This window comes from Neodiprion lecontei, chromosome 1 (assembly GCF_021901455.1).
Source record: "Neodiprion lecontei isolate iyNeoLeco1 chromosome 1, iyNeoLeco1.1, whole genome shotgun sequence".
In the NCBI taxonomy this organism is placed as follows: Eukaryota; Metazoa; Arthropoda; class Insecta; order Hymenoptera; family Diprionidae; genus Neodiprion; species Neodiprion lecontei.
Window position 1 is genome coordinate 33,404,518 of NC_060260.1, and position 24,766 is coordinate 33,429,283.

At 44.0% G+C, this 24,766-nt stretch overlaps 1 protein-coding gene across 1 annotated transcript in view; it reads left to right on the top strand.

The window, feature by feature from the left end:
- The first annotated feature begins 932 nt into the window (after positions 1 to 932).
- The window catches only part of LOC107228144, a 107,966-nt gene continuing 84,132 nt past the window's right edge, over positions 933 to 24,766 (top strand). Inside the window, exon 1 of the mRNA XM_015669519.2 lies at positions 933 to 1,960. Within this exon, the coding sequence (XP_015525005.2) occupies positions 1,834 to 1,960 (127 nt within the window). The 5' untranslated portion in view covers positions 933 to 1,833. The remainder of the gene's footprint in view (positions 1,961 to 24,766) is intronic.

Here is a 24,766-nt window from a genome sequence, read left to right on the forward strand (position 1 = left end):
ATTCAAACATATCGTAAAAAGTCGTCTGCCGAAAAATAATTTAGCGCTTCAAGAGCGTCATTTTTAATTGTAAAAATCAATTCTTACCATATTTGTCAGCGTGTATCAAAACAATATGTTCCCTCGAGTCAACGAAATAAAGGTCAGTTGCTTTTCTGGAATCTTCTGCGCTTCGATTATACGCGACGAATATTTCCTGAAGCATAAAACGGTCAGCCGGTATCTTGTTTTTAGCACCGTGCTGTTTATTATCAATTCTAATAGATTCAAAGTATACCGAAACTGTTTTCGGGAATACCAAACTTGGCACCTTCGACCATTTGCCTGACTTTTGTTACGAAGTAAAGACTGAACCTCGTACCAACGCATTCGTGAAATGAATTTTGGTTTTATTATTTACGATTTCAATTACTTGTTACTGGTACCAAAAGTGAGTTCCAAATTTACCGTTTCTTTTTTTTCATACTTCGTGTCGACTGTCGGTTAGAAATTAGACCTACCTACACTGATAATTTTCGCTAAATTATGACAAAATCCCTAAGGTTTGATATAACGTTAACATCAAAGTGAATTTGAACGTCGCGGCGTCGTATGAAACTAGCGAGCAAGATTTTGATGAAGAAAAAAATTACATTTTTTTACTATTATTAAAATATAGGAAAAATCGGGTGACTTAGGTACGAGTAATGTTACAAGCATCGACAGCACGTTGCGTTTTTGGCATCGCGCGTAAATCGGCGAGCTTCGAAGGCGAATCTCGGGCCTACACGTGGGGATGCGGTGTCCCATGAATGAAGTCCCCTACCATAGGTTTATACGCGAGAGGATCCCGTCTTTCCGCGCGGGAAACGAAAGGTGGATTTCCGTTAAAGTTCCAAAACATGCCGCCAGGTGTCGGCCCGATGGCCGCTCGTTGAAACACCTGACGCGGCCAGTGCCGCATGGGCTTGTGCGCTAGACACTTCTTTTACTCTACACACTAGACACGGATCATAACATAACATAGTCGACGTAAATACGGGCCGGCGAGCATCGACGAAACTTCTCGACACTCGACCAATGAACGATGAAAAGGCTCCGTTGAACGAAAGCGGTATTATCGTCAGCCTCGATGCTTCGTATTCAACGTTATATTTTTCTATTACCCGAGCTGAGGCACACGCGTTGTGTGTCGTAGCTGCGTAGTCCGAGACTCCCATCGGGAGTAAACACGGCATAAATTAAATTCCAAGGTGGTTCGGAGTGGAAACAGCAGTGCCGTACGATCGTAATCGCCTCGTCAACCCGCGGCGATTACCGCATCCGTAAAAGCTTGTTTAATTTTTTCGCGCGCATATCCATGCATCCTCGCTCCTTGAGGGAGGTTTAAAGTTTAAAGGGACAGTGCGCGGTCCGCGTTTAAACCGCGGAATCCCGACTCACCGGGGAAAAGGAAGAGGAATTAAAACAAAGTGACTGTAGTTTGAACGTGCATTTTTATATCATCGTAAAAGTGTAAAAGCGAAAACTTTGCCGGATCGTTATCCACATGCGCTTCTTTCGATCGTTTTATACACCGTAAAAAGACGAGGCGTCAGCCGACTCTCGACCTCCTAGGAATGCTTAGCGGTACGTGTCGAGTATTCCCGGCATAATCGTGACGAAAATACCCAGTCAGCGAATGCACGAGACGATAAGTAACTAAAACGATTTTTTAATCGCGGTAGGAATCCAAGAAAAACGAAGAGAATTAAGCTCGGCTCGATAATGTAAAGCTCGACGGGATGCTTTTACCAAAGTTAAAATGAATACCGTAATTACGTGAGTGCTTATCAGTGTTCGTCGACGATCAAGATGCTGGCGCTTCGATTGATCCTGATCTCCGTGACGTCTCTCCTTGTTTACTCCGAGGATTCGACCACCTCCGTTCCGAACGACCTTCCGGCTCTGCTGACGGTAGCTTCGCATCGTGACGATACAGGTCAGTGTCCTATTACAACTTCACCCAGGCTTGTGCGACTTGTTCTGCAGGTGGACATCGTCGTTTCGCACACTTCGTTCCGACTCCCATTCGACTCTCGGCTCAACTAACCATAAAGTTTCACAAGTTACGGGAATTTTCTCCTACATACCTGCCTGCGTATGCGAACAAGGATCGTCGCCGAGCTTTTATCGGCTTGTTCGCACGACGGTTATGGACAAATAAATTTCCTCCGAATGTCCCAACTGGCTTTCCTAACTCCTGCAGGTTACGCTCTCGGCAATCGAAATTTGTAAGCCACTTTTATCTAGCGGCGATCTTCTGAATTAGAAATTTTCACAAAGCGTCTGCATTGTCGCGTACACGTACATGGATTACACGTTTATTGTCGTTCGTGTATTACTATGTAAGGAAATAATCTTACACGTGCTATTCGATAATCCCAAATAATTGTCAAATGAATATTTAATTCTGAGGAAAAATGCGTCACGCCAAATTAATTTCCCTGCGTCATTTCTGGGAAAGTAATAAATATCAGCCATGTTTTAATAGCTCTTGCATGCCTGTCACGATAAGAAGTAGAAATGATAGGCAAAAAAATTAACGCAAAGTAAAAACGATCGATTAATTAAAATTGCCCTCGTGTGCCAAATAAATTTTGCACAGGCGACTCTGATGGCCGCGATTCCGCGCGAGACGGGCGTATGACATTAATGGAATACAGCATTCGCGAAGTTTAATGTTTAAGGACGTTGATTGTTTTGAGCTCGCCATATGGAGAGTCGCGCGAGTAATGACGCCATTAATTCATAATTTTGTTGACACTATGCGGGGGGTTTGGCAGCTGTGGTTGGCATATTTTAATCTTCGTTGAAACGCATTATTGTATAATTCATTCTTCTGCCTGTTATATATAAATACGTTACATAAATACAGACGAGGAGCTTTTCTACAAATCGTCTAACAACCAATCGCGACGCCGTGACTCGAATTACTTAACTTCATAACGAGCAATCAATTAGTGTCTGATTAAATTCAAGTCAACAGCTGAAAAAAATATCGAGAATTATTTCATAATACAGGCGATATTATCGATAGTCAATGTCAGAAACGACTCTGTGCACGAAAAGGGTGAATCGTGTAAATTCTCGACGAATCGAACCACGCCGATGAAAATGTAATATTCCAGTTACAGCGTCTATCTTAACGAGTATGAACAATCGTGGAAGCGAGTAGGTTTGTCGTCCAGGCGTAGGCTAACCTGGATATGATGAAAAGTTTTACCACGAACAGAACTCATCATCATAAATAGAGTATAATTTATGCGCAATTGCGTAGATTCGTGCTGCAGAGTCTCGACTGTATAACGAGCGAAGGATTCGCTGGCTGGCGGAGAATATAAATGCGGGAAAATAACGTCTCATTGCTTTTTGTGCAAGTGATTCGCGGTAGAAATTTTTTTAGAAAAAAACTCGAGAAACGTAAGAATCGAGAACCGACCGATTATTCCGAAGTCAATAATTTATAATAACGTATTTCGGATCGACCTCACACACCGTGGCTTGTGCAGCTTTCTCTTTACACATAAAAAACGACCCACACGCGAGTCTCTGGCCTCACCGGGTTACCCGAGGATAATTTCCATGTTAAAACCATTGCAACGGTACCTGGGCTCGGGTTCTGGGTGCGATTTTTGTGTTTATTTAAAGCCGCAAGTCGTAACACAAACCCAGAATCGCCAAGAGCGAGGCCGGCACTCGGTACTGCAATAAGAATAAGAAGGACAGGAATAAGAGTAAAAGAGTTGAAAGGAAAGAGGCTGTCGACCGAAATTCAGAGAGACGCGCCTCCCTACGGAGTGCAAAGCGTAAACTGTTAAACAGACAAAACGTCATGCACACTTCGCGGAGAAGGGTATGTGGCCCCAATATGTAATCGGACGTTAAATATATTTCGTATTGTCACTCCGAAACGCTCTCTCGCATTAACGTCCGGCTCGATTCTGCACGGTTCTGTTTTATTTCGATGTTTCCTGCTGCACTTTTTTTTTTTTACCTCTGAGTGCTCCGAAATTCCAGATTCGTCGTCGTTCGCATGCCTTCGACGACTCAAAATTTTTGTTATTACATACAAAAAAAGAAAAATTAATTGTTCCAGTTGCGAACAGACGTGCAGAGCAGTCGGTTACGCAACGATTAGAAACGAGTCTGTAATTTTTTTATTCACTTCGGGATGTTTTTCTTCCTTGCAAATTCGTTCCTCGTTGGTAGATCGGACGGAAATTAGCATTGAAAATGTTAAGTCTTAATATCGCTTTAGCAGCGTGTTGCCGTGCATCCAAGTCGATTAGAGGTGAATGTGTGTCGCGCATAATGTTTTGAATACACGATGGCATTATCTAGTCGTGGGTGATTATGTGCCGCATGCAGCGCTGTAGAAAGTTTAACACCCAACGGCTACAAGCAGTGAGTTGGCAAATAATTTTTACCAACGATTATTTGGCGTTGACGCAAGGATCGGAGGAATTATTTTCGAGAAGAATGTACGATATTGGGGATATAACCTTTAAAGTGAAACATGGGGTCTTTTATCCTCGAGTGATCTTCTTGTGTGTATATTTTGTGAACAAGAAGACGAAGGAATTTTTTATCGGCCAAATTATCACCTAAGCAAGATTTGAATCGCAAACACGCGTGACATTTAATGTATTTGGTGAAGGTACACCGGCGGGTTGGCGAATAAAAATTGTTGCGAAAAGTTTTACGATCTAGATGAGTTGATAAGCGATGTTAAGACGTTAAACCTGCAACCTGTAGTCAAAGTGAGGAATTAAGAACTTTCGGCACTTTCAACGTGCAAATTAGAATCCATGCGTGGGGCGTTTATTGCTCCATTAAACCGGGGATGGATCGCTAATTGCGTGCCTGTTCGAAAAATGTCATTTCAAAGGATGAAATGCGATCTTGTGAAAGGAGTTTATCAGTAGCTTTCGATTATATTATACACCATACGACGCGAAAAGTTTCAGTTGGCGAATAAAAATTCTTTATCAAGAATCAAGTAGCGTCGATGTGGGTAATGACGGGAGACACGCTGCTGGTAATTAATTTTGAGAAAAATTTACGATGCGGGTGATTTAATAACCGTTGTAAAGTCGCTAATGCACGCTGTATCAACCTGTCAACAAGATATAACAAGAGCTTTCGGTTTCCGAAGATGCAGATAAGAAACCGCATGTCTAAAGACGCTGATCGCTCTAGAACATTCAGCCTTTGGTCGATCGCTGCGGCGCATCTCTTCGAAAATTTTTTTTAAAACTCAGCCACTGCGGCTCCTCATTTGAACGCGCAGATGCACTTAATACCTAATTCATCTAAGCAAGGTACAGAAAAGCGATAAAATTGCAGCAGTGACTTGCGGCAAAGACATTCGTACAAGCCACCGGCAAATCTGCCTTTTTTCTTCACACCGTCGTTAGGCGAACAATTATATGATTTTATGACTCTACTTGGAACGAGACAAGGTCTTGCCGAGGCACGCTTATGCGTATAATGAACACACTTGGGTGAAAAATTTTCATAACCAGAAAAACTGGCTGTAATCATTATTTTCTCGTTGTTAAACAGGAATTTAAATCACCATTGTCCATTATGGTTGCGTAAAAGTTGCCTTGCCGTGAATTATTTTCGATCCTCGTACATATTCATAATGCAATAATACATTTCGATCAATATATCTCCGAAAATGCAGGATAAATTGATTCCTCATAAATCGCTAATCGTTTCGATCGATAAATTCGCGGTAATCGAATCGTTCGATCGACGCTCAGGCGTTCAATTTTCTTCAATTTTCCGTTGAACAATGTCCGATCAAAATGACGAAGCACGCCTCGCGTACGCACGGAGTGTTTAGAATAATTAGAACTCGCTTGTCAATCAATCTCACGATCATCCTTTTCTCGGATCTCTTCTGGTCTCCAGGCGCTGCCAGCTCACGCACTTGTCAAGATTATTTGCATGCGTTTAGAAATGCGGAAGTGCGTGCAACCGACGCGAGGCTTCGCGCCTCCGAGAACTCACCCATTATACGCTATCGGGGATCCCGCAATAAGTATTCACTTGTAACAATTCCTCCGTGAATTAACGCCGCGCTTTCTATCGTCAAATAATTAAGATACCCATACTCTCGCCACGTCGTCAACCACTCAACGCGAGCCCAAATTGCCGTCCCAAATTGCATTTTCCACAGAGTTCTTGGCTGTACTCGTCAAATTCACGTAATTAAACATAGTTCAGGGCTTTCGAGGCGGTGAAAAAAACCTCGCTGACTAATGGAGGAATTATTTACCCGAATTTGATGAGGATAATGCAGTGTGCAATTTGCCAAATTTGCGCTTAACATCTGTGACGAACTTGAATTTGTCGGGGATGAGGAATTGCAGGATTATAGTTTCGGACGTTTTTGAAATCCGGATTTATTTTCCGTCGCAAATTTCATGGACAAAGTTGTACGTGCCTTGCTAATTGGAAAAACTGCAGATCTGGACGATAATCTGTTTTGAAGGCTCGAAAACAGGTCTCGTTTTATTTTGGCCGTCCGATGCGAGGGAAACTCAAACCCGCGAGGATGCAGAAAGTGAAAAATAGTGGATCGTTGCCTCGCAGCAAGGTTGCTGGACGTTGATTGGATGGATGGCTGCTCGACCGCGAATTCCCAAGGAAGCAGAGCCAAGTTCATTTGGAACTGGTGGTGTGTGTAGAAACATAACGAGACGTTGAATTTACGATTCTCAAACGTTATTTATCATCCTGATATAGCGTAATCGCGTAATGACTCACGCGATTTTTCCAAATTTGGCTTCGCACCTCCGTCGCGGAAGAGTTAAAACTCCGTCACTCCTTTCACAGCTGCTTAACGACTCTGCTGTTATCGTCATAGATCAAACCAACGGCCTCGATAATTCGCGATCACTTTTTTCAGTCCGCCTTAACAGGGAACCGTTACAACAAAGTGCTTACAGCACATTGGGAAGATTTTTTTCGAACGTATCTCTCGATCCCGGTAACGGTTTTGTTGAAAATCGATTTGTATCCAGATGCCGCAACGCGATCGGTTGCATCGTGACACAATCATAGCGTCGGATCGTTGACCAGATCGGTTGAAACCCGTTACAGGCAATTTGGCATTCGTCCAAAATTAATTAAATCCAGTAATAGCTGCTTCTTGTTCTCTGCTTTGAATACGTTAACAGTGAATGTGCTTTTTCTGGGGAAAATTACGACCTGCTCATGGTGAATAAGTAGCGAGGGAAAAGACGTGGAATTATTCAAAAGACAAGATCAGAACGGAGAGACATGGCGATAGAGAAATGACGGATAGCGGCGTTCACCACAGACGAGCTTGCGTGCGATAAAATATAATTACGGTAGAGATTCAATTTAGATTAAAAGGAGAGATCGTTTATTGGACAAGAGAGTTGCTGCATCGCGATTGCGGCATGCGAGAGGAATTAGCAAAGAGCTTGTTCCGTCTCTCAACTTCTCACGATGATGAATTTACAAAGGTTAATGCAACGATGCATGTTTAGGAAAAACAGCGAATTCGCATTTTTACGACTTTCTGAAATCTAGTAGATCGTTATTGACAAAATATACACTGATTCTGAAGAGCCGGTTCTTCGAAAGTCATCCTAAAATTGCCCAATGATGATTTTTACCTCTTACATATCGTCACTTTAACGTTACTAACTTCAGCCTCGTAACTTCTCGCGTGTACTTTCTGACCGCTCGGTGATTTCGTTGTTTGCAAAGGCCTCGGTTTATCGCGTATTAAAGTCTGCACCAATTGTTGCTCGTGTAACGCAACGGACGATAAAAGATTTCTCGTCAAAGGGGTTCGAGAGTGAAACAATATGCCACGTAACCATACGCGGCACGTTAATATGGCACCGTGGCAATTAAAATCCATTGATTCGAACGATCCTCGGGAAGGGTTTTACGACTCGCCTGCTACATCGGTTTACCTTCAGTGCCGCAACGGTTTGTGGGCGAATGAATTACTTCCATCCTCGAGGGGTAGAACCTGTGCAAATGGCCCGGCTTTGTGTCGGCAATCTTCCAGAGTGCTTCAAGGCAAAGTTGGGCAAAATGCTTTCATAAATATGTTTAAAATGGAAAGTGGAAAAAGCTCCTGAAAATGTCGTTCAAATTGTGGTTGTTATCTACGACAAGAAATATTCCAATATTCCATTAACCTCCCCACAAAAAAAAAAAAAACACCGTATTATTAAGGATAAAAGGTTCAAACTGTAAAGAAAATTTTTTAGACATGTATTTTTGAAGATGCAAAGTTAGTCAATTTTGTTTTATTACCAATTTTGAGTGATTTTCGTTCTTTTTAAGCAGACTGTACATATTTTCTTTTTGTTTAATAAATTAATACATCAGAGCTGTATAAACTTGTATAGATAAAATGTTGGATATTAATTATATTTAATCATTCATTCGCAAGATTAAACTACGCGTTTTCTGTATGCAAGTGTTCATTTTCAAATTTAATTCGACGATTTTTTCGTGACAAGTCTTTTCTTTAAATAATAACAGTTTTCGTTTTTACTTAGCTTTTAATTATCTTTGTTGTGGTCCGAGCATATTCTATTTAAAATGAAAAATGTAAATTAGGTATTTGAAAATGATCATAGTTGCGTAATGCGTTACGTACAGGCAGACATATTTCGTCTTCATGCATATGCTCAAGATATTTTTACAATCCGCTGCTTTATTCAAGCGAACAAGTTGACGCACTGCTGCAAATACACTATCTTTACGTTGAAAAATTAAGTAAAGACCTCGCTAATTCTATTACATAACGCAATTTATTCTAGCGGGAGAAAAATTATCTTGGAACATTGTCCACTAAATTTTGGAAAAATTGTAAAACAAATTTTAAGAGAGAGACAAAATTTCCGTTCACGTATACTTGAAATAGAAGATACAAAACACCATTTCACATTTCAATTTAAAATTATAAAACCGTTTTAAATGTGTTATAGAACACTAGCGAAGTATCCGAAGAATATCCCGTCCTAATTAACAGCAAATATTTGTACTACGATTAACGCGAATGAAATGGCTGCAGCATCTCCTGGATCAGAGTTCGAGTATCGAAATTAGTTAGCGACAACATCCAAGCGTCCAAACTTAGGGACCTTGGCCAAGCCGATCTTCGTCCGGTTACGCAATTTTGCTTTTTCGCAGACGGACTTACGATGGTTGGAAACATTTGCGTGGGCGTGTGTTTGTGTACAAAAACGGCCGTCGGTTGACCTTCCAGAATAATACGGAGGAAGTAATTTTCTCTATTAGACAAAATGCGCTCGTGTTCTGCGGCTTGACACACTTTGGTCCATTCGCAAAAACGCGAAGGAAAAAGCCGTTCAGGTCGACGACGGAAAATATGCGGCGGCTCGAAGGTTCGAGTTGCATACAATTAGCATCCGATTTCCTCTCTTTCTTGTTCGCAACGCGACCAATGCGTCATTCTCCGTGTGATCGCTTGTTAATTCCAATTAACTCGAGACCAGAACTTCTTCAGAAGTTATTCCAGTCATTTTTGAGATACAAAAACCGGGCTTCTTCACCGATATCCGTCCCGCGAAATGAGATATGTGCGAAAGTCGACATAATTCAGCCGGGATTCAACGGGCCGAGTTCTACTTACCGGATTTCTGTCGTGTCCATAATTCATACAAATATATCCCGAGAAATTGTCCAGCCTTTAGCCTCTTTTTTTTTTTTACACGCGGAGATTTTTTTATGCCTGAATTTTCGCCGCCCGCCTCGCGTTGCTTACTTTTTCATTTCTTTTCCTGCCGCCATTCGTCCCCGCCTTTTTCGCAACCTTTCTTTTTCTCGTCAATGTTCAGCCACCCCGGGATGAAGGATTCGACCGACTGCTTCGCCAGAGGTGTAATTTTATAACCGTCATTACTTCCATTATATGGTGTGTTGGGCGCTTTCGGGGCGTTGGGCTCGTCTCTCTGACTCTCTACCGAACTTCGGCAAAAATGGCGCAGTTCTTCACCGAGGTCCATGACCCTCGTTCTTCCCTGCTGAACCTTTGCGGATGCGGCTCGGGCTCTGCAGAAGCGTTACATTTTTTTTCCCCCCCGAGAATCGTTCAACGAGTGAGGATTCAGCTGTTCGTTCTCAGAGTATTTTTCTTACCTTCAATTCCCCGAGGCTATAACCTCAGAACTGAGTGAAAATGTTTTCTTCGAGATTTTTATGACGTTATCGGTCCTTGGAGAGATTGTTAAATCAATTTTCGAACGGTCTCATTTTATTATGCCAATAAATTTTACACGGTTTTTCGTTACTTGACGTTGTTTTTCGACCCTTACGGCTATCCCTGGATTCGCACTTATCTTTTTCATTCGCTTATATCCGCGGGAATCCTATTACTCGAGATTTCATCCCAGAGGAAACCCTCGGGCACCCTTGCAAATGATATATTTCGAGATTGCCTTGGCGCCGTGAGATTAGGTCAGAGCCCAAAAAGGTTACACGCAGGAAATACGAAGTAACGTCGTTAAAACTGTTGATGAAATTCCGTGGAATGAGAATTTTGATGAGAAATTATCTAGAAAACTTCGAAAAGCGTGGGTTAAAAAATAATTTGTCGTTTATCGTTTCTGACACGCATTACAGATTACTCGAAATTGATATTCAGAGGAAAAATAATCGGAAGAAGAGATGAAATTACACGTCGACTTTACAGAGTCGTTCGTGTTCGCAAAACAAAATACATAAACAAATGAAAACGTATTAGAAAAATTCGTTACGTACAAACGATCGTCTGATGAATTATTTCTTTCTCATCTTCATCTCAGCAGCCTCGACGTTTTGAAAATGATTCAAGAGACGAAAGAACGAGCGGAGAGAGAGCATAAAACGTCATAAGTGTCCCGAGGTAATTTTCTCGGACACTAAAGCAGCGCCGCGTCAGTCGAAATACTCAAACCCCGTGATCTTGACGTTTTATCGTCGTTTTTACCGTCCGCCTTTAGCTCCCCCAAGTAGGAATCCCGTTCTTCTTCTCCGTCCAGAATTTGCAGGACGTTGATTACGCTTGCAAAAAATGTCAGCTAAATAAATCAGCGAGGCTGGAGGACGGATCAAAGCGTTAATATCCTACCCCTGGTATACGAGAATTGCTGAGCGTTGTTACAACTGCAAAATATTGTACACAAAGCCGCGATGCTCACTCCAATATGCAAACAGCGATAAATAATAATTCTAATCGCAACTCGCGTGGCGTTGAATAATAATTCAGAAGCCAAACGGCGTTACGGTTGCTTAGGCATGCGGCTTTTATTGTGCTCGAGTGTTCGACCAAGGCGGGACACACACGGTCAACATTTTATACGCGAGTTGGATGCGAATTTCTAAATTAAAATCGCGAGTCCCCGACAGCGACCTCGGAACATTTATACTTTATTTAACATCGCTTGAGTTCTTTTACACCGCTTGGGTGGATTCGAATTTTAAATAATATATAATAAAGAATCATGAAAGGATACGTATAATATGCGCTGGTGCGTTGAATTATCACGCCGATGAGTGCTTTCCCTGTTTCGAAAAGCAATTAAACGAAAGACGAAAAGAAAAAGAAAAAAAAAAATAAACAACAATACCAACAATAATTCTTTTTAGGCGAACGACGCAATCCGACGAAAAAATAAAATAAAAATCCCCAGCGGAGGACGTAAGCTGCGTGCCTTCGGGAGTGGATGAATTTTTATTTTTTTTTTTCTCATTTTTAAGGGCCTTGTTCCTCCACGGTGGAGAACAATGCCGTCTCTTCCTTTCGTCTCATCGGAGAGAAGATAGGACAATAAAACTCACGTCTAACGCTGCTCGGAGCGGCGTCTGCGCAGTTTGGCTTTGCTGCCAGACGAGCAAAAAATTAATACGTGTTCAATCGGATTGACCTACCGCCGAAATAAAGGGGTATCCCTTTGGGATATACATTGGAATATCCATGAGGTTAATTCGAGTTGCCATTTCGGAGCTATATTAATCGTCTATTATACGAATAGATTGGTGCTGAATTTTTTGGGTATTAATAACTGCAGATATCCTGATTGCGCGGTTTCTCACGATCGTTAAAAACTTGTTGCTATTTACCGAGTTTGTATCGAATGCAAATACTCCGGTTAATTAGCCGCTCCGGAAACTGAAGAGACGAAAAAAATTTACGTTTTGTAAATTATCTCCCGACGTAACGCCTTGAACTTTTCATCTCGATGAGAATTCGCAGGATATGACTAATGCATTTGAGAGTATTTTGATTCTCGATTTATATTTTGACCAGGTTCTGACCTAAAAGTGCGGATATACGATCGTTAAGCAGCTCGTTTAAATTTATTATTTCATCGCGGTTTCCGCTCAATTTTGTTTAAATGTCAGCGTGTATTTTCGGGAACAAGGATTTTTTCATTCTTATCGTCATCGATGAAACGACTTCCCTTCGTAAATATTGAGATTGTATTGATTTCGCAATATATGGTGGAGACGAACAAATATTTAGATCGTCAAACATGGTAATGAAGCCTTTACTCGTATAACGCCATTATATATTACGTATCGCGGATTGTACTTTAGCGTACAAAAGTCGGTTTAATTTGAATAAAACGTTTGGATTATTCATCAATTCTGTCGATGGAAAATATTTTTCAAGTCATCTGAAAGTTTCGAATTTGCATTCTCTGATGAAAAATATTGACCACTCTGAACCGTCAATATTTGCGCCATTTGCTTGAAGTAGCTGGTTGTTTCGAAAATGTAAAAATTTTAGATGTGCGCGATAGAAGAAGAAGAGAAGGAACATGATAAAACGGAATAACGATGAGTAATGATGATAATTCTTGCCAGAAGTGATAATTTTTCATTTTTCTTGCCGTATTTCCTTTTTACCAAAAGTAAAAACTAAGCAAACGGCGAATGTTAAATCATTCATTTTTGCTGTCAAGCTACGATTTATCAGCTTAAGAAATGTTTTGGCATATTCTCGTATTTATTATGGGTTCATTGAACGTCTGAAAAAGCAATTTGGAAACAAAGTGCGTAACGTGTTATAACACATTTTGTTCTGTAGTGGTGAAATATTAATTTTGCGGTCTTTTTTATGGACATATTTACGACGAGGTAAAAGCAAAATGACGCAAGCTGAAGTGCAACCAAAACGAAAAATGCAGAGAACTGCAATAAGGAAAAAAAATCTTGAGGTTAGAAATTATACTGCGGTAAAAAAAAAAAAAAAAAATGGGAGGTGGAGGAAACTTGTTTAACACCAAGTTCGCCAGGCTACTAGATTAATCCGAAAAAGACTTAGTCTCCTCTTGCTTCACGCAGCGGGCTGCAAAGTACACAAAAATATTTGCATAGCGGAACGACGCGGTTTATCAAGCTGTCAAAAATCATAAACGATTCACTGCAGGCGTCTCTTCGTGTTTTGCCCAAATACTTCCAGAGTGGTGGAACGGTGCTATCATATCACACTTGACAGTCTCACATCGTCGTAAATAATTCTGTACTGACCAAAGATAAGTGGGAGTAAAAAACTATGAAAGATGAAAAAATTAAAGGGTAACAATATCGAATGTTCAAAGATGCAAAAATCTACTACGTAGAATTTCTAAACGTAGAAAGTCGAAGTATAAACGAGTCAATATAGATAGTATACAAAAGTCAGAGGGTTCATTGACACGTTGAAATTGAAATGCACTTATGATTGCAATCGCTCAGACGTCGCATGAAATCGTTTGAAGTAGTTTGAAATCACTTAAAAATAGCTTCGAATTAAGTTTTTTTTAACGGTTCAAATAGTCTGAGATCATTTTCAAACCGTTTTAAACTACCTGAAATTTGTTTGAAACGGTTTGTAGTAACTTTTGAACGGCTTGAAACTACTCGAAAGCACTTCGGAATGGTTTGAAACTACTTACAGTTAGTTTGAAACAGCTTAAAATTATTTTTAAACGACTTTTAAAGGTTCGAAACCGTTTGTCACTTGATCTGTGTATGTATAAGTAAATGGCCTCTCGGTTAAAAGTATCAAATAAGCTGAGGTATAGAAATCGTAAGAACGAATAAATCACCAAGCTAAAATCCCGATGATTGTGTGTTTCGTTTTCCATATTTTGAGATTATACATTTTCAAATGTCACGAATTGCGTTTTCGTACGTTTAAAAATTCGGCATTGCGACCCTCCGAAATTACGATCCTTTCAAATATTCATCCACGCCCAACACGTGAAGCCGAGATGTGAAGTTTGATCGTTCCTCGACGACTTCGGAGGCAATGCCCCGGTAACCCAGAAAACAAGACGGACATACACGAGCTCGATTCTTCGCCCAGGCCGGCCTGGAACCTATTTTGTTCGTCACGGTTTAAGGAGGGCCAAAGATAAAGAATAAGAAGGAGATTGAAGGCATAAACTGGGTTATACGTGATCTTAGTTGCCCTCGTTTAGGCAAAAATCGCCGCGTCATGTCAAATTTCTTCTACAACGATGCGGGCATCATGTTCAAAGACGAGATAACGGAGTCGCTTCCTCCCAGCCGGCACAGGATCCTGATTCTGGCTTATTCCCTTATCAATTTCAAAACGAACCGCGCAGCCAATCATCGAAGCATCTGATACGCTGGAATTACCTTCGCTCACGTGGGCGGCGGGAATATTATTCCACCGAGTCTTTCTTGACCGACAATCGCTCGTTCCGCACGAGAAACTCCTCACCTTTGATCAAATATATCCACCGGTTTATTAGGACGCCATAGAAAGAATTTTCTTGGAATTCTTGCTGCTCGATCATCTCGTGCAGGGCAGGACAGATAAACCAATATACGTCTGCCAAGGTGAAATTCACTTTTCTCACTTGGATAATGTTTCTTTCTTGAACCGTGGTGAATTCACGGCTAGTGTTACGACAACTTCTTATCGAATGAATAATTGAACGACAGTAAAATAGAATTGAAATTAAATGTACCTACCAGATCGGTAGATCGGAAGGGATTCAGCATCGGTCGTAGCTTTGACAAATGGGAAGAAAACAAATCTCGTCACCTTATCGGTTTCTTTGATTAGAAAACGAGACGTCTCAGGCCTTTTGAGACTCGTTCTGGCTGATCAGATGTAGAAGAGACCATTCCTAGGCTTCGTAAACCAAGCCGCGATCTAGGTATAAATTGTAGTTTCAAAGAAAAAAAAAAAAAAAAAATCGAAACCACCGTTCTTTGGCTTAATTTCTACGTTTGAGTTATTCGTCTCAAATATCCAAAAGCAATCGATTAATTATTTGTCGCGAAGGTTAAAGTTAAAGATAAAACCAGTCTTCGGGGATATCTGAAGTTCTTGAAATTAATTACACCGTTGTAAAGTAGTCATCGCTTTGTTCGTATTGAAATGAATTTTTTTGCCATACCAGATTTGTCACGATTTGCTTAATGCATACTTATTTCCCGATTTTTCCTTATTTTTCCTTATTTTTTCGCTGAGCTGTGAATTGCAGTTAAAAATTTTGTCACCTGCGTCATAAGTTGGGCAGAAATTGTAACCGCGATGTGAAATAACCCGAATATATAAGCGTATATTCGGTAGAATAATCTGGCCTGCATCAGGAAATCGCAAAAAGGAAAAACAGGGACAACGAATAAACGAGCGATAAATTGCCACCCGCTTTTCGACGAGCTCTCACATTTTTGACAATTTTCTCTCGTTAATTGGAATCACAAGCAAGTATCCGCTACCAGGAATAAGACCTCGTCGACTAATTTAGTGATTAAATGTTTGATTCACGATTCACATCGTCCCGCGGATCTATTTACACGCCTGTCGCGTCCTCTCCGTTTATAGTCTTGCAGCTCGCGTATTAAGAGATTAGCACTGCGATTCCGCGTTGACATTGTGCCTCGCGCGTTCTCCAAACGATAACAAAGATGTTTTACGAGGCACCAAAAAATTCCCTGCGACTTTTTTATAACAACAGCGGTATACAACCAGTTTCGACGAACCAGTCATCGAATTCCTGATCATATCCGCAATCGTCATTCCCCATATGTCGCACACTTATTCGAAGTGGATCAAACGAACTGCGGAGATTTGCTAGCGTGAAGATTTGATAACAAGGAAAATAAAAGAGTCAAAACCAAGGAATAAACAACGCGCGAAAAGGCGAAAGGCATTCTTTATAGTAATTGGAGAACGTTTGAGTTTGACATTTACGAGACCGCGTTGTAATCCTCACGGAGAGAGCGGATGCAGGCGCGAGAATAAATACGAAACCCGATGATCAATCCCGGCATCAGCATCAGCCATTGACCCAGACTTTGCTCCACCAAACGTGACCCATAAGCCGGGCAGACTAGTCTAACGAGATGTTATCTCGCTCTCTTCTTCCTCTTAGCCTAGCTCTGTCGCTGCAGGCTTGTAGAGAGAGCTTAAGAATAGGTGAGCCTAGCGCCAGAGCACTTGGTACAAGAAACACACGGATAAGGATCGAAATGCATCTGCGAAGGCTGCGATCTGAGCACACAGATGCACGGATCAGCAAGAGGTCCGGTGGGAATGTGGCTTTGGCGAACACAAGAGCGCTCTAGATTCCGAGGGGCTGATGTATCTATTAGAAACGAACCATTTTCCCATTTTACCATTGTTTTTTTTAACGGTTATGAGAGCGGTTAACCGTCTGCAATGTTTCTTGGCTGCCCTCGAAGGACTGGAAGGGTTTTTTCCTCACCAATACACGGTGCAAAACTGCAGGCATTCTTTCGGACGGGATTCGATTTCTTTACCGAGCTTTGTTCGCCTCGGTGATAATCGGGGCGATGATTAGCCGAGCGTAAACAACGGCGTTAGTTCGTTTTTTCTTCCCTTCGGTCTCTCCCGCGTCTTGAGACGGGTCCTTAGTCAGGACGAAAAACGTGCAGAGCGCTGCGTGACTTCCACGAGACGGTTAACCTTGAATTAGGTGGGTCTAGGTCGCATCCCGTAAAACTCTCGTCGAGATTTCAAGACCGCATCGCGACACCCGAGACAACCTGTGTCGAGTTTCACGTTCAGGACTCGGGCGAAGCTTAATTCGAGCTTTGCCGTGGAAACGGGTAATCGCCGATGACTCGAGGCTTCTCAAAGCTGCTCGCCGAACGCGATGAAGGGTTCGTGTTTGCGAAGCGTGGGCGATCCTGCCCCATCATCGGAACCAATTTATACGGAACCCACAGGAATCACGAAGCTACATGAACAATGTACATACGTACTCGGCCTGCGGCCTGTCGACTTAAGGTTTGTCTCGAAGTGAATCTCCCCGGCTCATAGTTCGCGTGGTTTTGTGTTTTTTTTTTTTTAGTTTTTTAGTTTTTTAGTTTTTTTTTACCCTGCTTCGTTCCATTGTCTTCCCGCAGGTTGATTTTTGATAATACCAGTGATCGAGGTTCCGGTTATTCCTGTAACGTAAGCTCCGCGGTTGAATTAACCACCGAGATCGCGTTTAAACCGAGCTCTGCTCTTCTTTGCCTCGTGTATTATTTGAGCCTGACCAAATAAAGGGGCGGGTTCAGGCTCGTCGAAATTAGGGTATCGAATGATGCGGCTGTATCGTGTAAGGAGAACTCGGTATTCGAATTGAAAAAGGAACCGGTAGAGAGCGACGGAACTGCATAGGCGGCAAGGAATGCCGGTTAGCGGGAGGTTCTATCTACTAAACTACTAATAACAGGATGACGATGCAGACTCCGGATTAGCCCGGGGCCATCGACTTTGGCCCACTTACTTGCAAGAGATGCGTCGAGTGACATAACAGGCGCTGTTCGGGTCATTCGATTTCGAAAACCCTGTGCAGCATTCCTGACCCTAACTTCCCTCGAAAAAATTGCCGCCTTTTGCTCCGCCGGGTTAAAAGCTCACGAGAAATTTCACGGCTTTCAAACGAAGTTTCTCTATCACATTCTCTCGATTCGTTTTTCTATGTCAATTGCGTTGCTAGATTTTCCAATATTGTTGTGTAATAATTTTGACCTCGGTATGACAGCAAATATTTTACACCTGAGGGTCTAATCGACCGATTACTTTACCTGCACATCGTATGGGACTTTTTCATTACTCGCATGTGACGATGAGAATAGAAATTACGATGTGGATATAAACAGATTTTGGGAGAAGTAGTTTGTGTATTTGTTGTTAGCGTGCAAAGCTGAAATAATGTCTTTTCTATTCGATTTGAAGATCAGGTTTTGTTGGTCTAACAATCAATCGATCTGCGAACAGCGAAACGTCTTTTGATTTTTATTGCTGTTCCGGTGATACGGATGAGAGACAAACGTCGAGGATTTTACGGCTGACGTACCTTTTTCAATGGATTTCCTACTTTTTCCCGTCTGCCGTCGTTCGCGTCTTCGCGACTGTTTCTCCCCAACGTTGTTATAACAATCGTGGCTGCAATTCTTCCGAATCGGTCCGCACTGGATGTCGACCCGTAGGCAGGTGTACCAGGGCGTGTTTCTTCGTCTATCACTAGCCTATATATCGAAGGATCGCGAGGCAGGATCAGTTACATATTTTCCCATAATTAACCTGGTTCACTAGCCTGCTTACCCGCACCGAGTCAGCCTCATTAAAATATAAATCCAGTAATTCTGCTTTTTTGCACCCGCAGCTTTTACATCGAAATACCGGGCGTCTAAGGCATCCAGACCTCGGTGCAATTAGTTGCTATAAAGTCGGAGCGTCTTCTTCCATGTATCATACGCAATTAACAGGGCCGATGGTGATAGCGCGGATCGTAATCTCGTCTCTGCATAGCCCTCGAGCTTTATATATGCCGACGCCGGCGTCGTTACGTGCACATTTACAGACGCCATTATATTCCCCCGCGTATATATGCGCGTATACACGTACGTACGGTATAAAGTATCACGTCTCTAACATAATATTATCGTCGATTAATCAATAGAGGGAAGAAATTAATTGACCGTCGTATAATCAGGTTAGTCAGGTAACCTGTAACAGCTCCGCGCTTTCGCGTGCGCAACATTAATTAATTTCTTTGAAACGCGGTGTTGGAAAAATCTTAAGCCTCGATATCTCGCGGTAGAATTCCCCCCGCCCCTCTCCGGGGGGATTATCATCGCGTAAACCGTCTCGCGAAATCCTTCGCGAAGTCCGAGGGTGCTGCTGGATGCCGATCGACGAGAACAGGTTAGCATCGTTCCGTTGGTGGTAAAGTTACAACTTTTTGCCGATATATCCACCGTCTAGCACAACAACTGCACACGGGATGCATGCCGGGAGTTCTAGGTATCCGGTATCTGGGGATCTTCGGATCGAGTCTCGAGGCGCTAGAAGCGGGTCGCCGCCGCAAAAACAGCCGTGAAAAACGTAAAATAGGGGTCTTGAAAAAACTGAAAAGAAAACGAAATTGAAGGGACGACTCTGCGCGAATCCCGTATACATCGGGCTTATCGCGATGTCTCCGCGGATGCTGATCGTGCTGCGGCTTGAAACGCGGATTCCTTATAACCGCTAACCACGAAGAAATAATTGCGCGATAATTAGCTGACGGTGATCAGATTCTCACAACTCGGAGTCTCTGGACTTTGGAGATATCTCGAATCTCTTTCCCGTGTTCGTTTCGTATTCAAAACGTACGTACGCGATGCGATGCATGAGCAAAAGCTCACCGGGATGAGAGTTTCGAGCGGATATTACTTGACGTCGAACGGTCGATCCGCGCAGAGCCGAAGAGCGAACCGGGTATTAGCTCTTTGTAAAGGATAAACGACAGGGGCGACGAATTGCTATATAATGCAGACAAAAACTGGAGCGTGACGCAGAATCGCTCTCGGTTATTCAATTGAATAAAATCAGTCAATTTATCGATAACTTTTTCAAACCGCGATTCAAGGTCCCCGGATCCTCGCGGGTTCAAGAAGCACGTGACTGATGTACCTACTGCCATGCATAGGAGAAAGTCGAGTGTTCCGATGGACGCAACGAGATGCGAGGTCTCGAGAGAGAGAGAGAGAGAGAGAGAGAGAGAGAGAGAGAGAGAAAATGTCGGCATACGTTATACACGTATATAGGAGACTATAAGCGTCTCTCACGGTTTAGCCTTATTATATCGATATTTGTACAGTCGAGATGTCGGTGTAATTGAAACCATTTACGGCGAGACGTGGCTCGAGCTCCGTCTATTCCCCCCCCCCCCCCCCCTCCCCCCCCTCCCGCCTCGTCGTTATTTTTATTTTTTATTCGATTCTGCCGGCGAGGCAGCTTAAGCTAACAAGAAAGTCAGCTTCGACGATATCGATTCTTCGTTACGAACGTTTACTGCCGAAGCATGAGAGAAGGCGGCCTATCCCATCGGAGGATCTAGCCGTTGGAAGAGGCCGAGGGCTGCTCTCCTCTCCTCTCTCCTTTCCTCTCTTCTCCTATCTTCTCCTCTCCTCCCCACGTGAAGGAATCTAGTCTTAATGAATAAAATTGGCCGAGGGAGTCAATAAGGCTGCAAGGTGAGGTAAAAAGGCAGGCTGGCATTAAGACGAGGAGCGGCCGAGCGAACCGGTAAAAAGTCTCTCTCACCCCTCGATGGCTTATAGCATCGGCGGAAAAATCCCCCTACCCGGCAAGACCTGTTCCCTATCTGGTCCGCTGGTTCATGGGATCGGGATCTCTACCCTGCGGCTCGCCGGCTGGACGTTCCGTGTATTCTGTGTTCCTACTGCCTCTCGGCTGCTATACCTCTAGGTATACTTGTCAGCTAGTTCTTGCGTCGCGTAGGCTTAACGTACAGGAATTTGTGCCAGAGGCTTTTTAGACCTACTTAGCAGCGATCAGGGAAACGACGTGCAACGCGTGCGTTCACCGGACGCGCTAAGCGCTACCCTGGATAATTTCTCGTTGCAGGTCATCCGACACAGCCTCTCAAAAACGGTGAATCACAATTTTCAAAAAATCTTTGGACAAAAGTTGCATAGGACGTGTATTGCTGGCGACTACCGGGAAGAAAAGAAAGTTTCTCCAAATCGTAACTCGAGAATTGCGAGGCTGTTGAACCTGGGAGTGACGAATTGGCGATTCACGAATTTTGTCCTGTTTCGTTGAAATCATTCTTCTCGCTGTATCACGCCGATCCCTCGCGTGTTGCTCGAAGAGTAAAAGGAATTGTGGCCCCGTTTCACTATTGAGATCGTTCCTTTTCCTTATTTCGATCGAGTCTCTTTAATACGAAACCGCCGAGGGTGACCGATATAACGTACGTGAGGCAAGGAAGAGTTGTTCTCGAGTGCCGAAGCTCGAAGAGTTTCAAGAGAGTTGGTACTCGGTGAAGGGGCTTGGTGAGAGGCGAAAGAGAGAAAACAAAAGTCATACAGCAAGAAGAACAAAAACTAAATGACAAAGTGCTATCCGCCCGGATCTCCCTTCTCGAGATTAGACGAAGCATACACGGTACGTGTTCCTCTACCATAACGTCCAATTATAACTTCGAATTCCGGCACACCGTGAATTTTACGTTCCACGAGGTAAAGAGAAAGAGGAACATGCCCAAGCGCGTGGAAAGCGAAAACCAAACTCTGTTCGTTAACCGCTGATTAATGATCGATTCTAATTGCCGAATCGACAGAGGAAGATACGGGAACGACTTTGAAGAGCTTCTTAAAAGAGAAGGGATCGCGGAAGCACAGGTGTATTTGATTTGCACGTTAACATTCTCTCCGGTTTTTTGCTTTCGAATCAGCAATCGATCATCGTTCAGCGAACGTAAATCAGGATTTTTGACACTCGTTGATTAGCTTCCTCTTCGCGATATACGAAAGTAGAAGAAAGGCACACCAGGAGTAACGTACTTTCCACGTTCATGTCCCACGCAACTACGCCGAACGAAAGCCCGAGGGTGATGCGGGCAAGTGAAAGTGGCACGCGCTACCAAACACACCTAGGAGTCGTTGGTCACGAAGTTCCATCCTGGTATATCGGCGATGCGAGGCGTCTTTTCGCTTTCATACTTTCCTGCTTCGGTCATCCCACGGCCTTTCGTTCGGCTCCGATGTTCTTCCCACCTTCGGACGATCGTTACAGTCATTGTAAAATTGCACGTTTCCTGAAAAATTTCCCACCGTAATTGGTCGGAAGGTAACATCACGCGATCGTACAAGAATCGGAACTTCACAAGTGAGACGTTTCGATCCTCGATGCCAAAACGGAAGTGAAAGAGACGGGAAAGGCGTAGCCTCCTTGCACTCGGGATTGTCTCTCTTCCTCGCTCGGTTCTTCCATACTCGCTCCCTTTCTTCTTCGGTTGTTGCCGGTTCTTGGGACGGTGACGGCGGGGCCGCGTTGACGTTGGCTAAAGCGGACGTCTCAATTCGCGAGAACGTGCGTGTAATGACGTCTGATTTATAAACGGCTGCAGTCGACGCGTCTGCATTCGAGTTGAATTAAAGTGCGGTAGCCATTGGCGACGCCTCGGCGAACGTTGGTGTGAAAAGACCGCCTACCGATGCAGCGATACACTCGATCACGCCATACGGCATCGTCTAATCCGCGACCTGCGGCCTCTTATCTTGACGACCTAATCGCAATTCGATATTCTCGAACCCCGGCTAGCCAGCTTCGAGAGGTGGCGACACTGACCTTTGACCGAGCGCTCGATTTACGGACGCATCGTCCCTTGGTCTCGCTTTCACCGAGCCCTCGCACCTTACGCTTTGTCGAGTCACGGATCTCGGAGAACGCGGAGGTTCCGGGGCTCGAGCGTCGGATCGAAACCATTGTCACGGCCTTGATGACCGTTAATATCGCTTCGAAACTCGACTCGCGTGATTTGAACTGGTTTAGTTTAGCCCCGGGACCGACCAATCCCTGACACTGAAATCCTTCAAGGCTCCTTTTGCAATCCTTGCGGGGCCCAGAGGCGCATCGCCGACCGTGACATTGACTCTCGAGATGGAAGGAAGCCTCGTGAATATGGTAATACTCTCTGCCCAGACGCTGGTCGTTCGGTGCTGCAGCCTTCGGTTCCTCTCCTCTCCACGTTTCGCAAGCCCTCCTCCTCCACGATGCCTGGCGGGTCCCTGTAACCGCCGCTGACTGGTTATTTTAATTGGCGCAGAATCTTCCGGCCGGTTTGGCCGTAATACCGACATATATACAATTTAGCGGCAGTTCCCAGATGCGGGAGAGGCCGGCGGGGAATCGGAAGGTAACAATCCGATTCCGGGGCTTTTCAAAAATCCAACACAGACCTCTCTTCTCCTACATCCATCGCGGTCGTTAAGTCCGATTCGAAGCACTCAATCTCGGATCGGATCAAAGAGATTACCCAACGGTCATCAGAGCGGACAGTCGCTCGCTATTATCCCTGCCTCCTCGAGAGACCGCCGGTGTCAACTCCGTCGGCTCCGGATATATCGGCAACGGGAGAAGCCATCAGCCATAACTCCGATAAACGTGAGCACACCTAGTCGGGGCCCGAATGAACGATCGGAGTTTGAGAATAGGCGACGTGCTACATGAGACCTCGTTACCGCGAGAAAGGGCGAAGTGAAAGAGAGGGAGATGAGTCCGCGTGCATCCGGCTCTACGCTCGCATCCTCGGACGGTCCGTTCCTTCGGGAATAAGGAACTGCCGCTCTCGTTCTCGTCTCGTCCGATACCGATTGTGAGCCTGGATTTATTGGCCAAGGTAGGCCTAATGGTAGCGCGCGCATGTCCGTGGACTTGGAAAACACCGAGAAACGGCCAAGGCTGGTTGTAGAACCGTGCACCTCGCATAGGTGGTACTTGCTCCGTGTTGCTGATTACAAGGTTACGGCAGCGATCGGTAATTGCGAGCCTTCGAGCGCAAGTGATGATTAGACCAGATAGCGTTACGAACAGGCGTCGTTCCTCCGAGTCCCTCAATTATCCCGGCATCAGGGTCAACGCTTTACGGGCTAGGGCTGAAAATCGTTCGACTTCCGGCCGTTCTTCCAGGACTCGAATTTCACTCCAAAAATTCGTCGTTGAAGAGACGGCGTTTCTCCGGGAATGGAACAGGAAACGTCGTCCGAATCCGGCGAGAGAACTTCGCTTTCGTCAGCGATAGCTGCGGCAGAAACGAAAGTGCTTGGGCGACCAAACGGCTATGCAAATATTTTCTTCCATCGGAGAGAATGAGTAGTGATATTGACAGGTTGAATATTCGACTGACGTACAGTGTCGTTGCAATATCACGTGACGAACCTCGCCGACGAGTCTTCGACAACGATTTTCGAAAGAATTACCTATAGATTTTCCCTCGCGAACTCCACCTTCGGATTGAATTCCTACAACGCTATAACTTATCGTATCGGTGATCTAAATTAGACTACGGCGCGTCGTGAATCAATGTCGAGTACCCGCGACCGGTTGAAAACAGTTTCTTGCGACTCAATACGCACGATCGGAGAGATGTCAGGGTGTATGCACGCCGGTAGCCGAGAGTAGGTACGATTGGTCAGGTGGTCGGTTGGTCAGGTGGCGAGGAAACCTGCTAGCCATGAATGGTCGCCCACTCAAACTCGGGATTTGCCACCGTCCACCACTTGCAAGATATCTACGATGTACGAGCATTTTCCCACGATCGAGATCAAGCTCTCACACTTTGCACGCCGCACCCGAAGATCGTCAACGACGTCCCCGGAGTATGGGACGCTTTGGAGCTGACCGACCGTTAAAGTGCCACATGTTTCACGGTGCCGATCAAGGCCAATAAGGCTTTTAATTCCT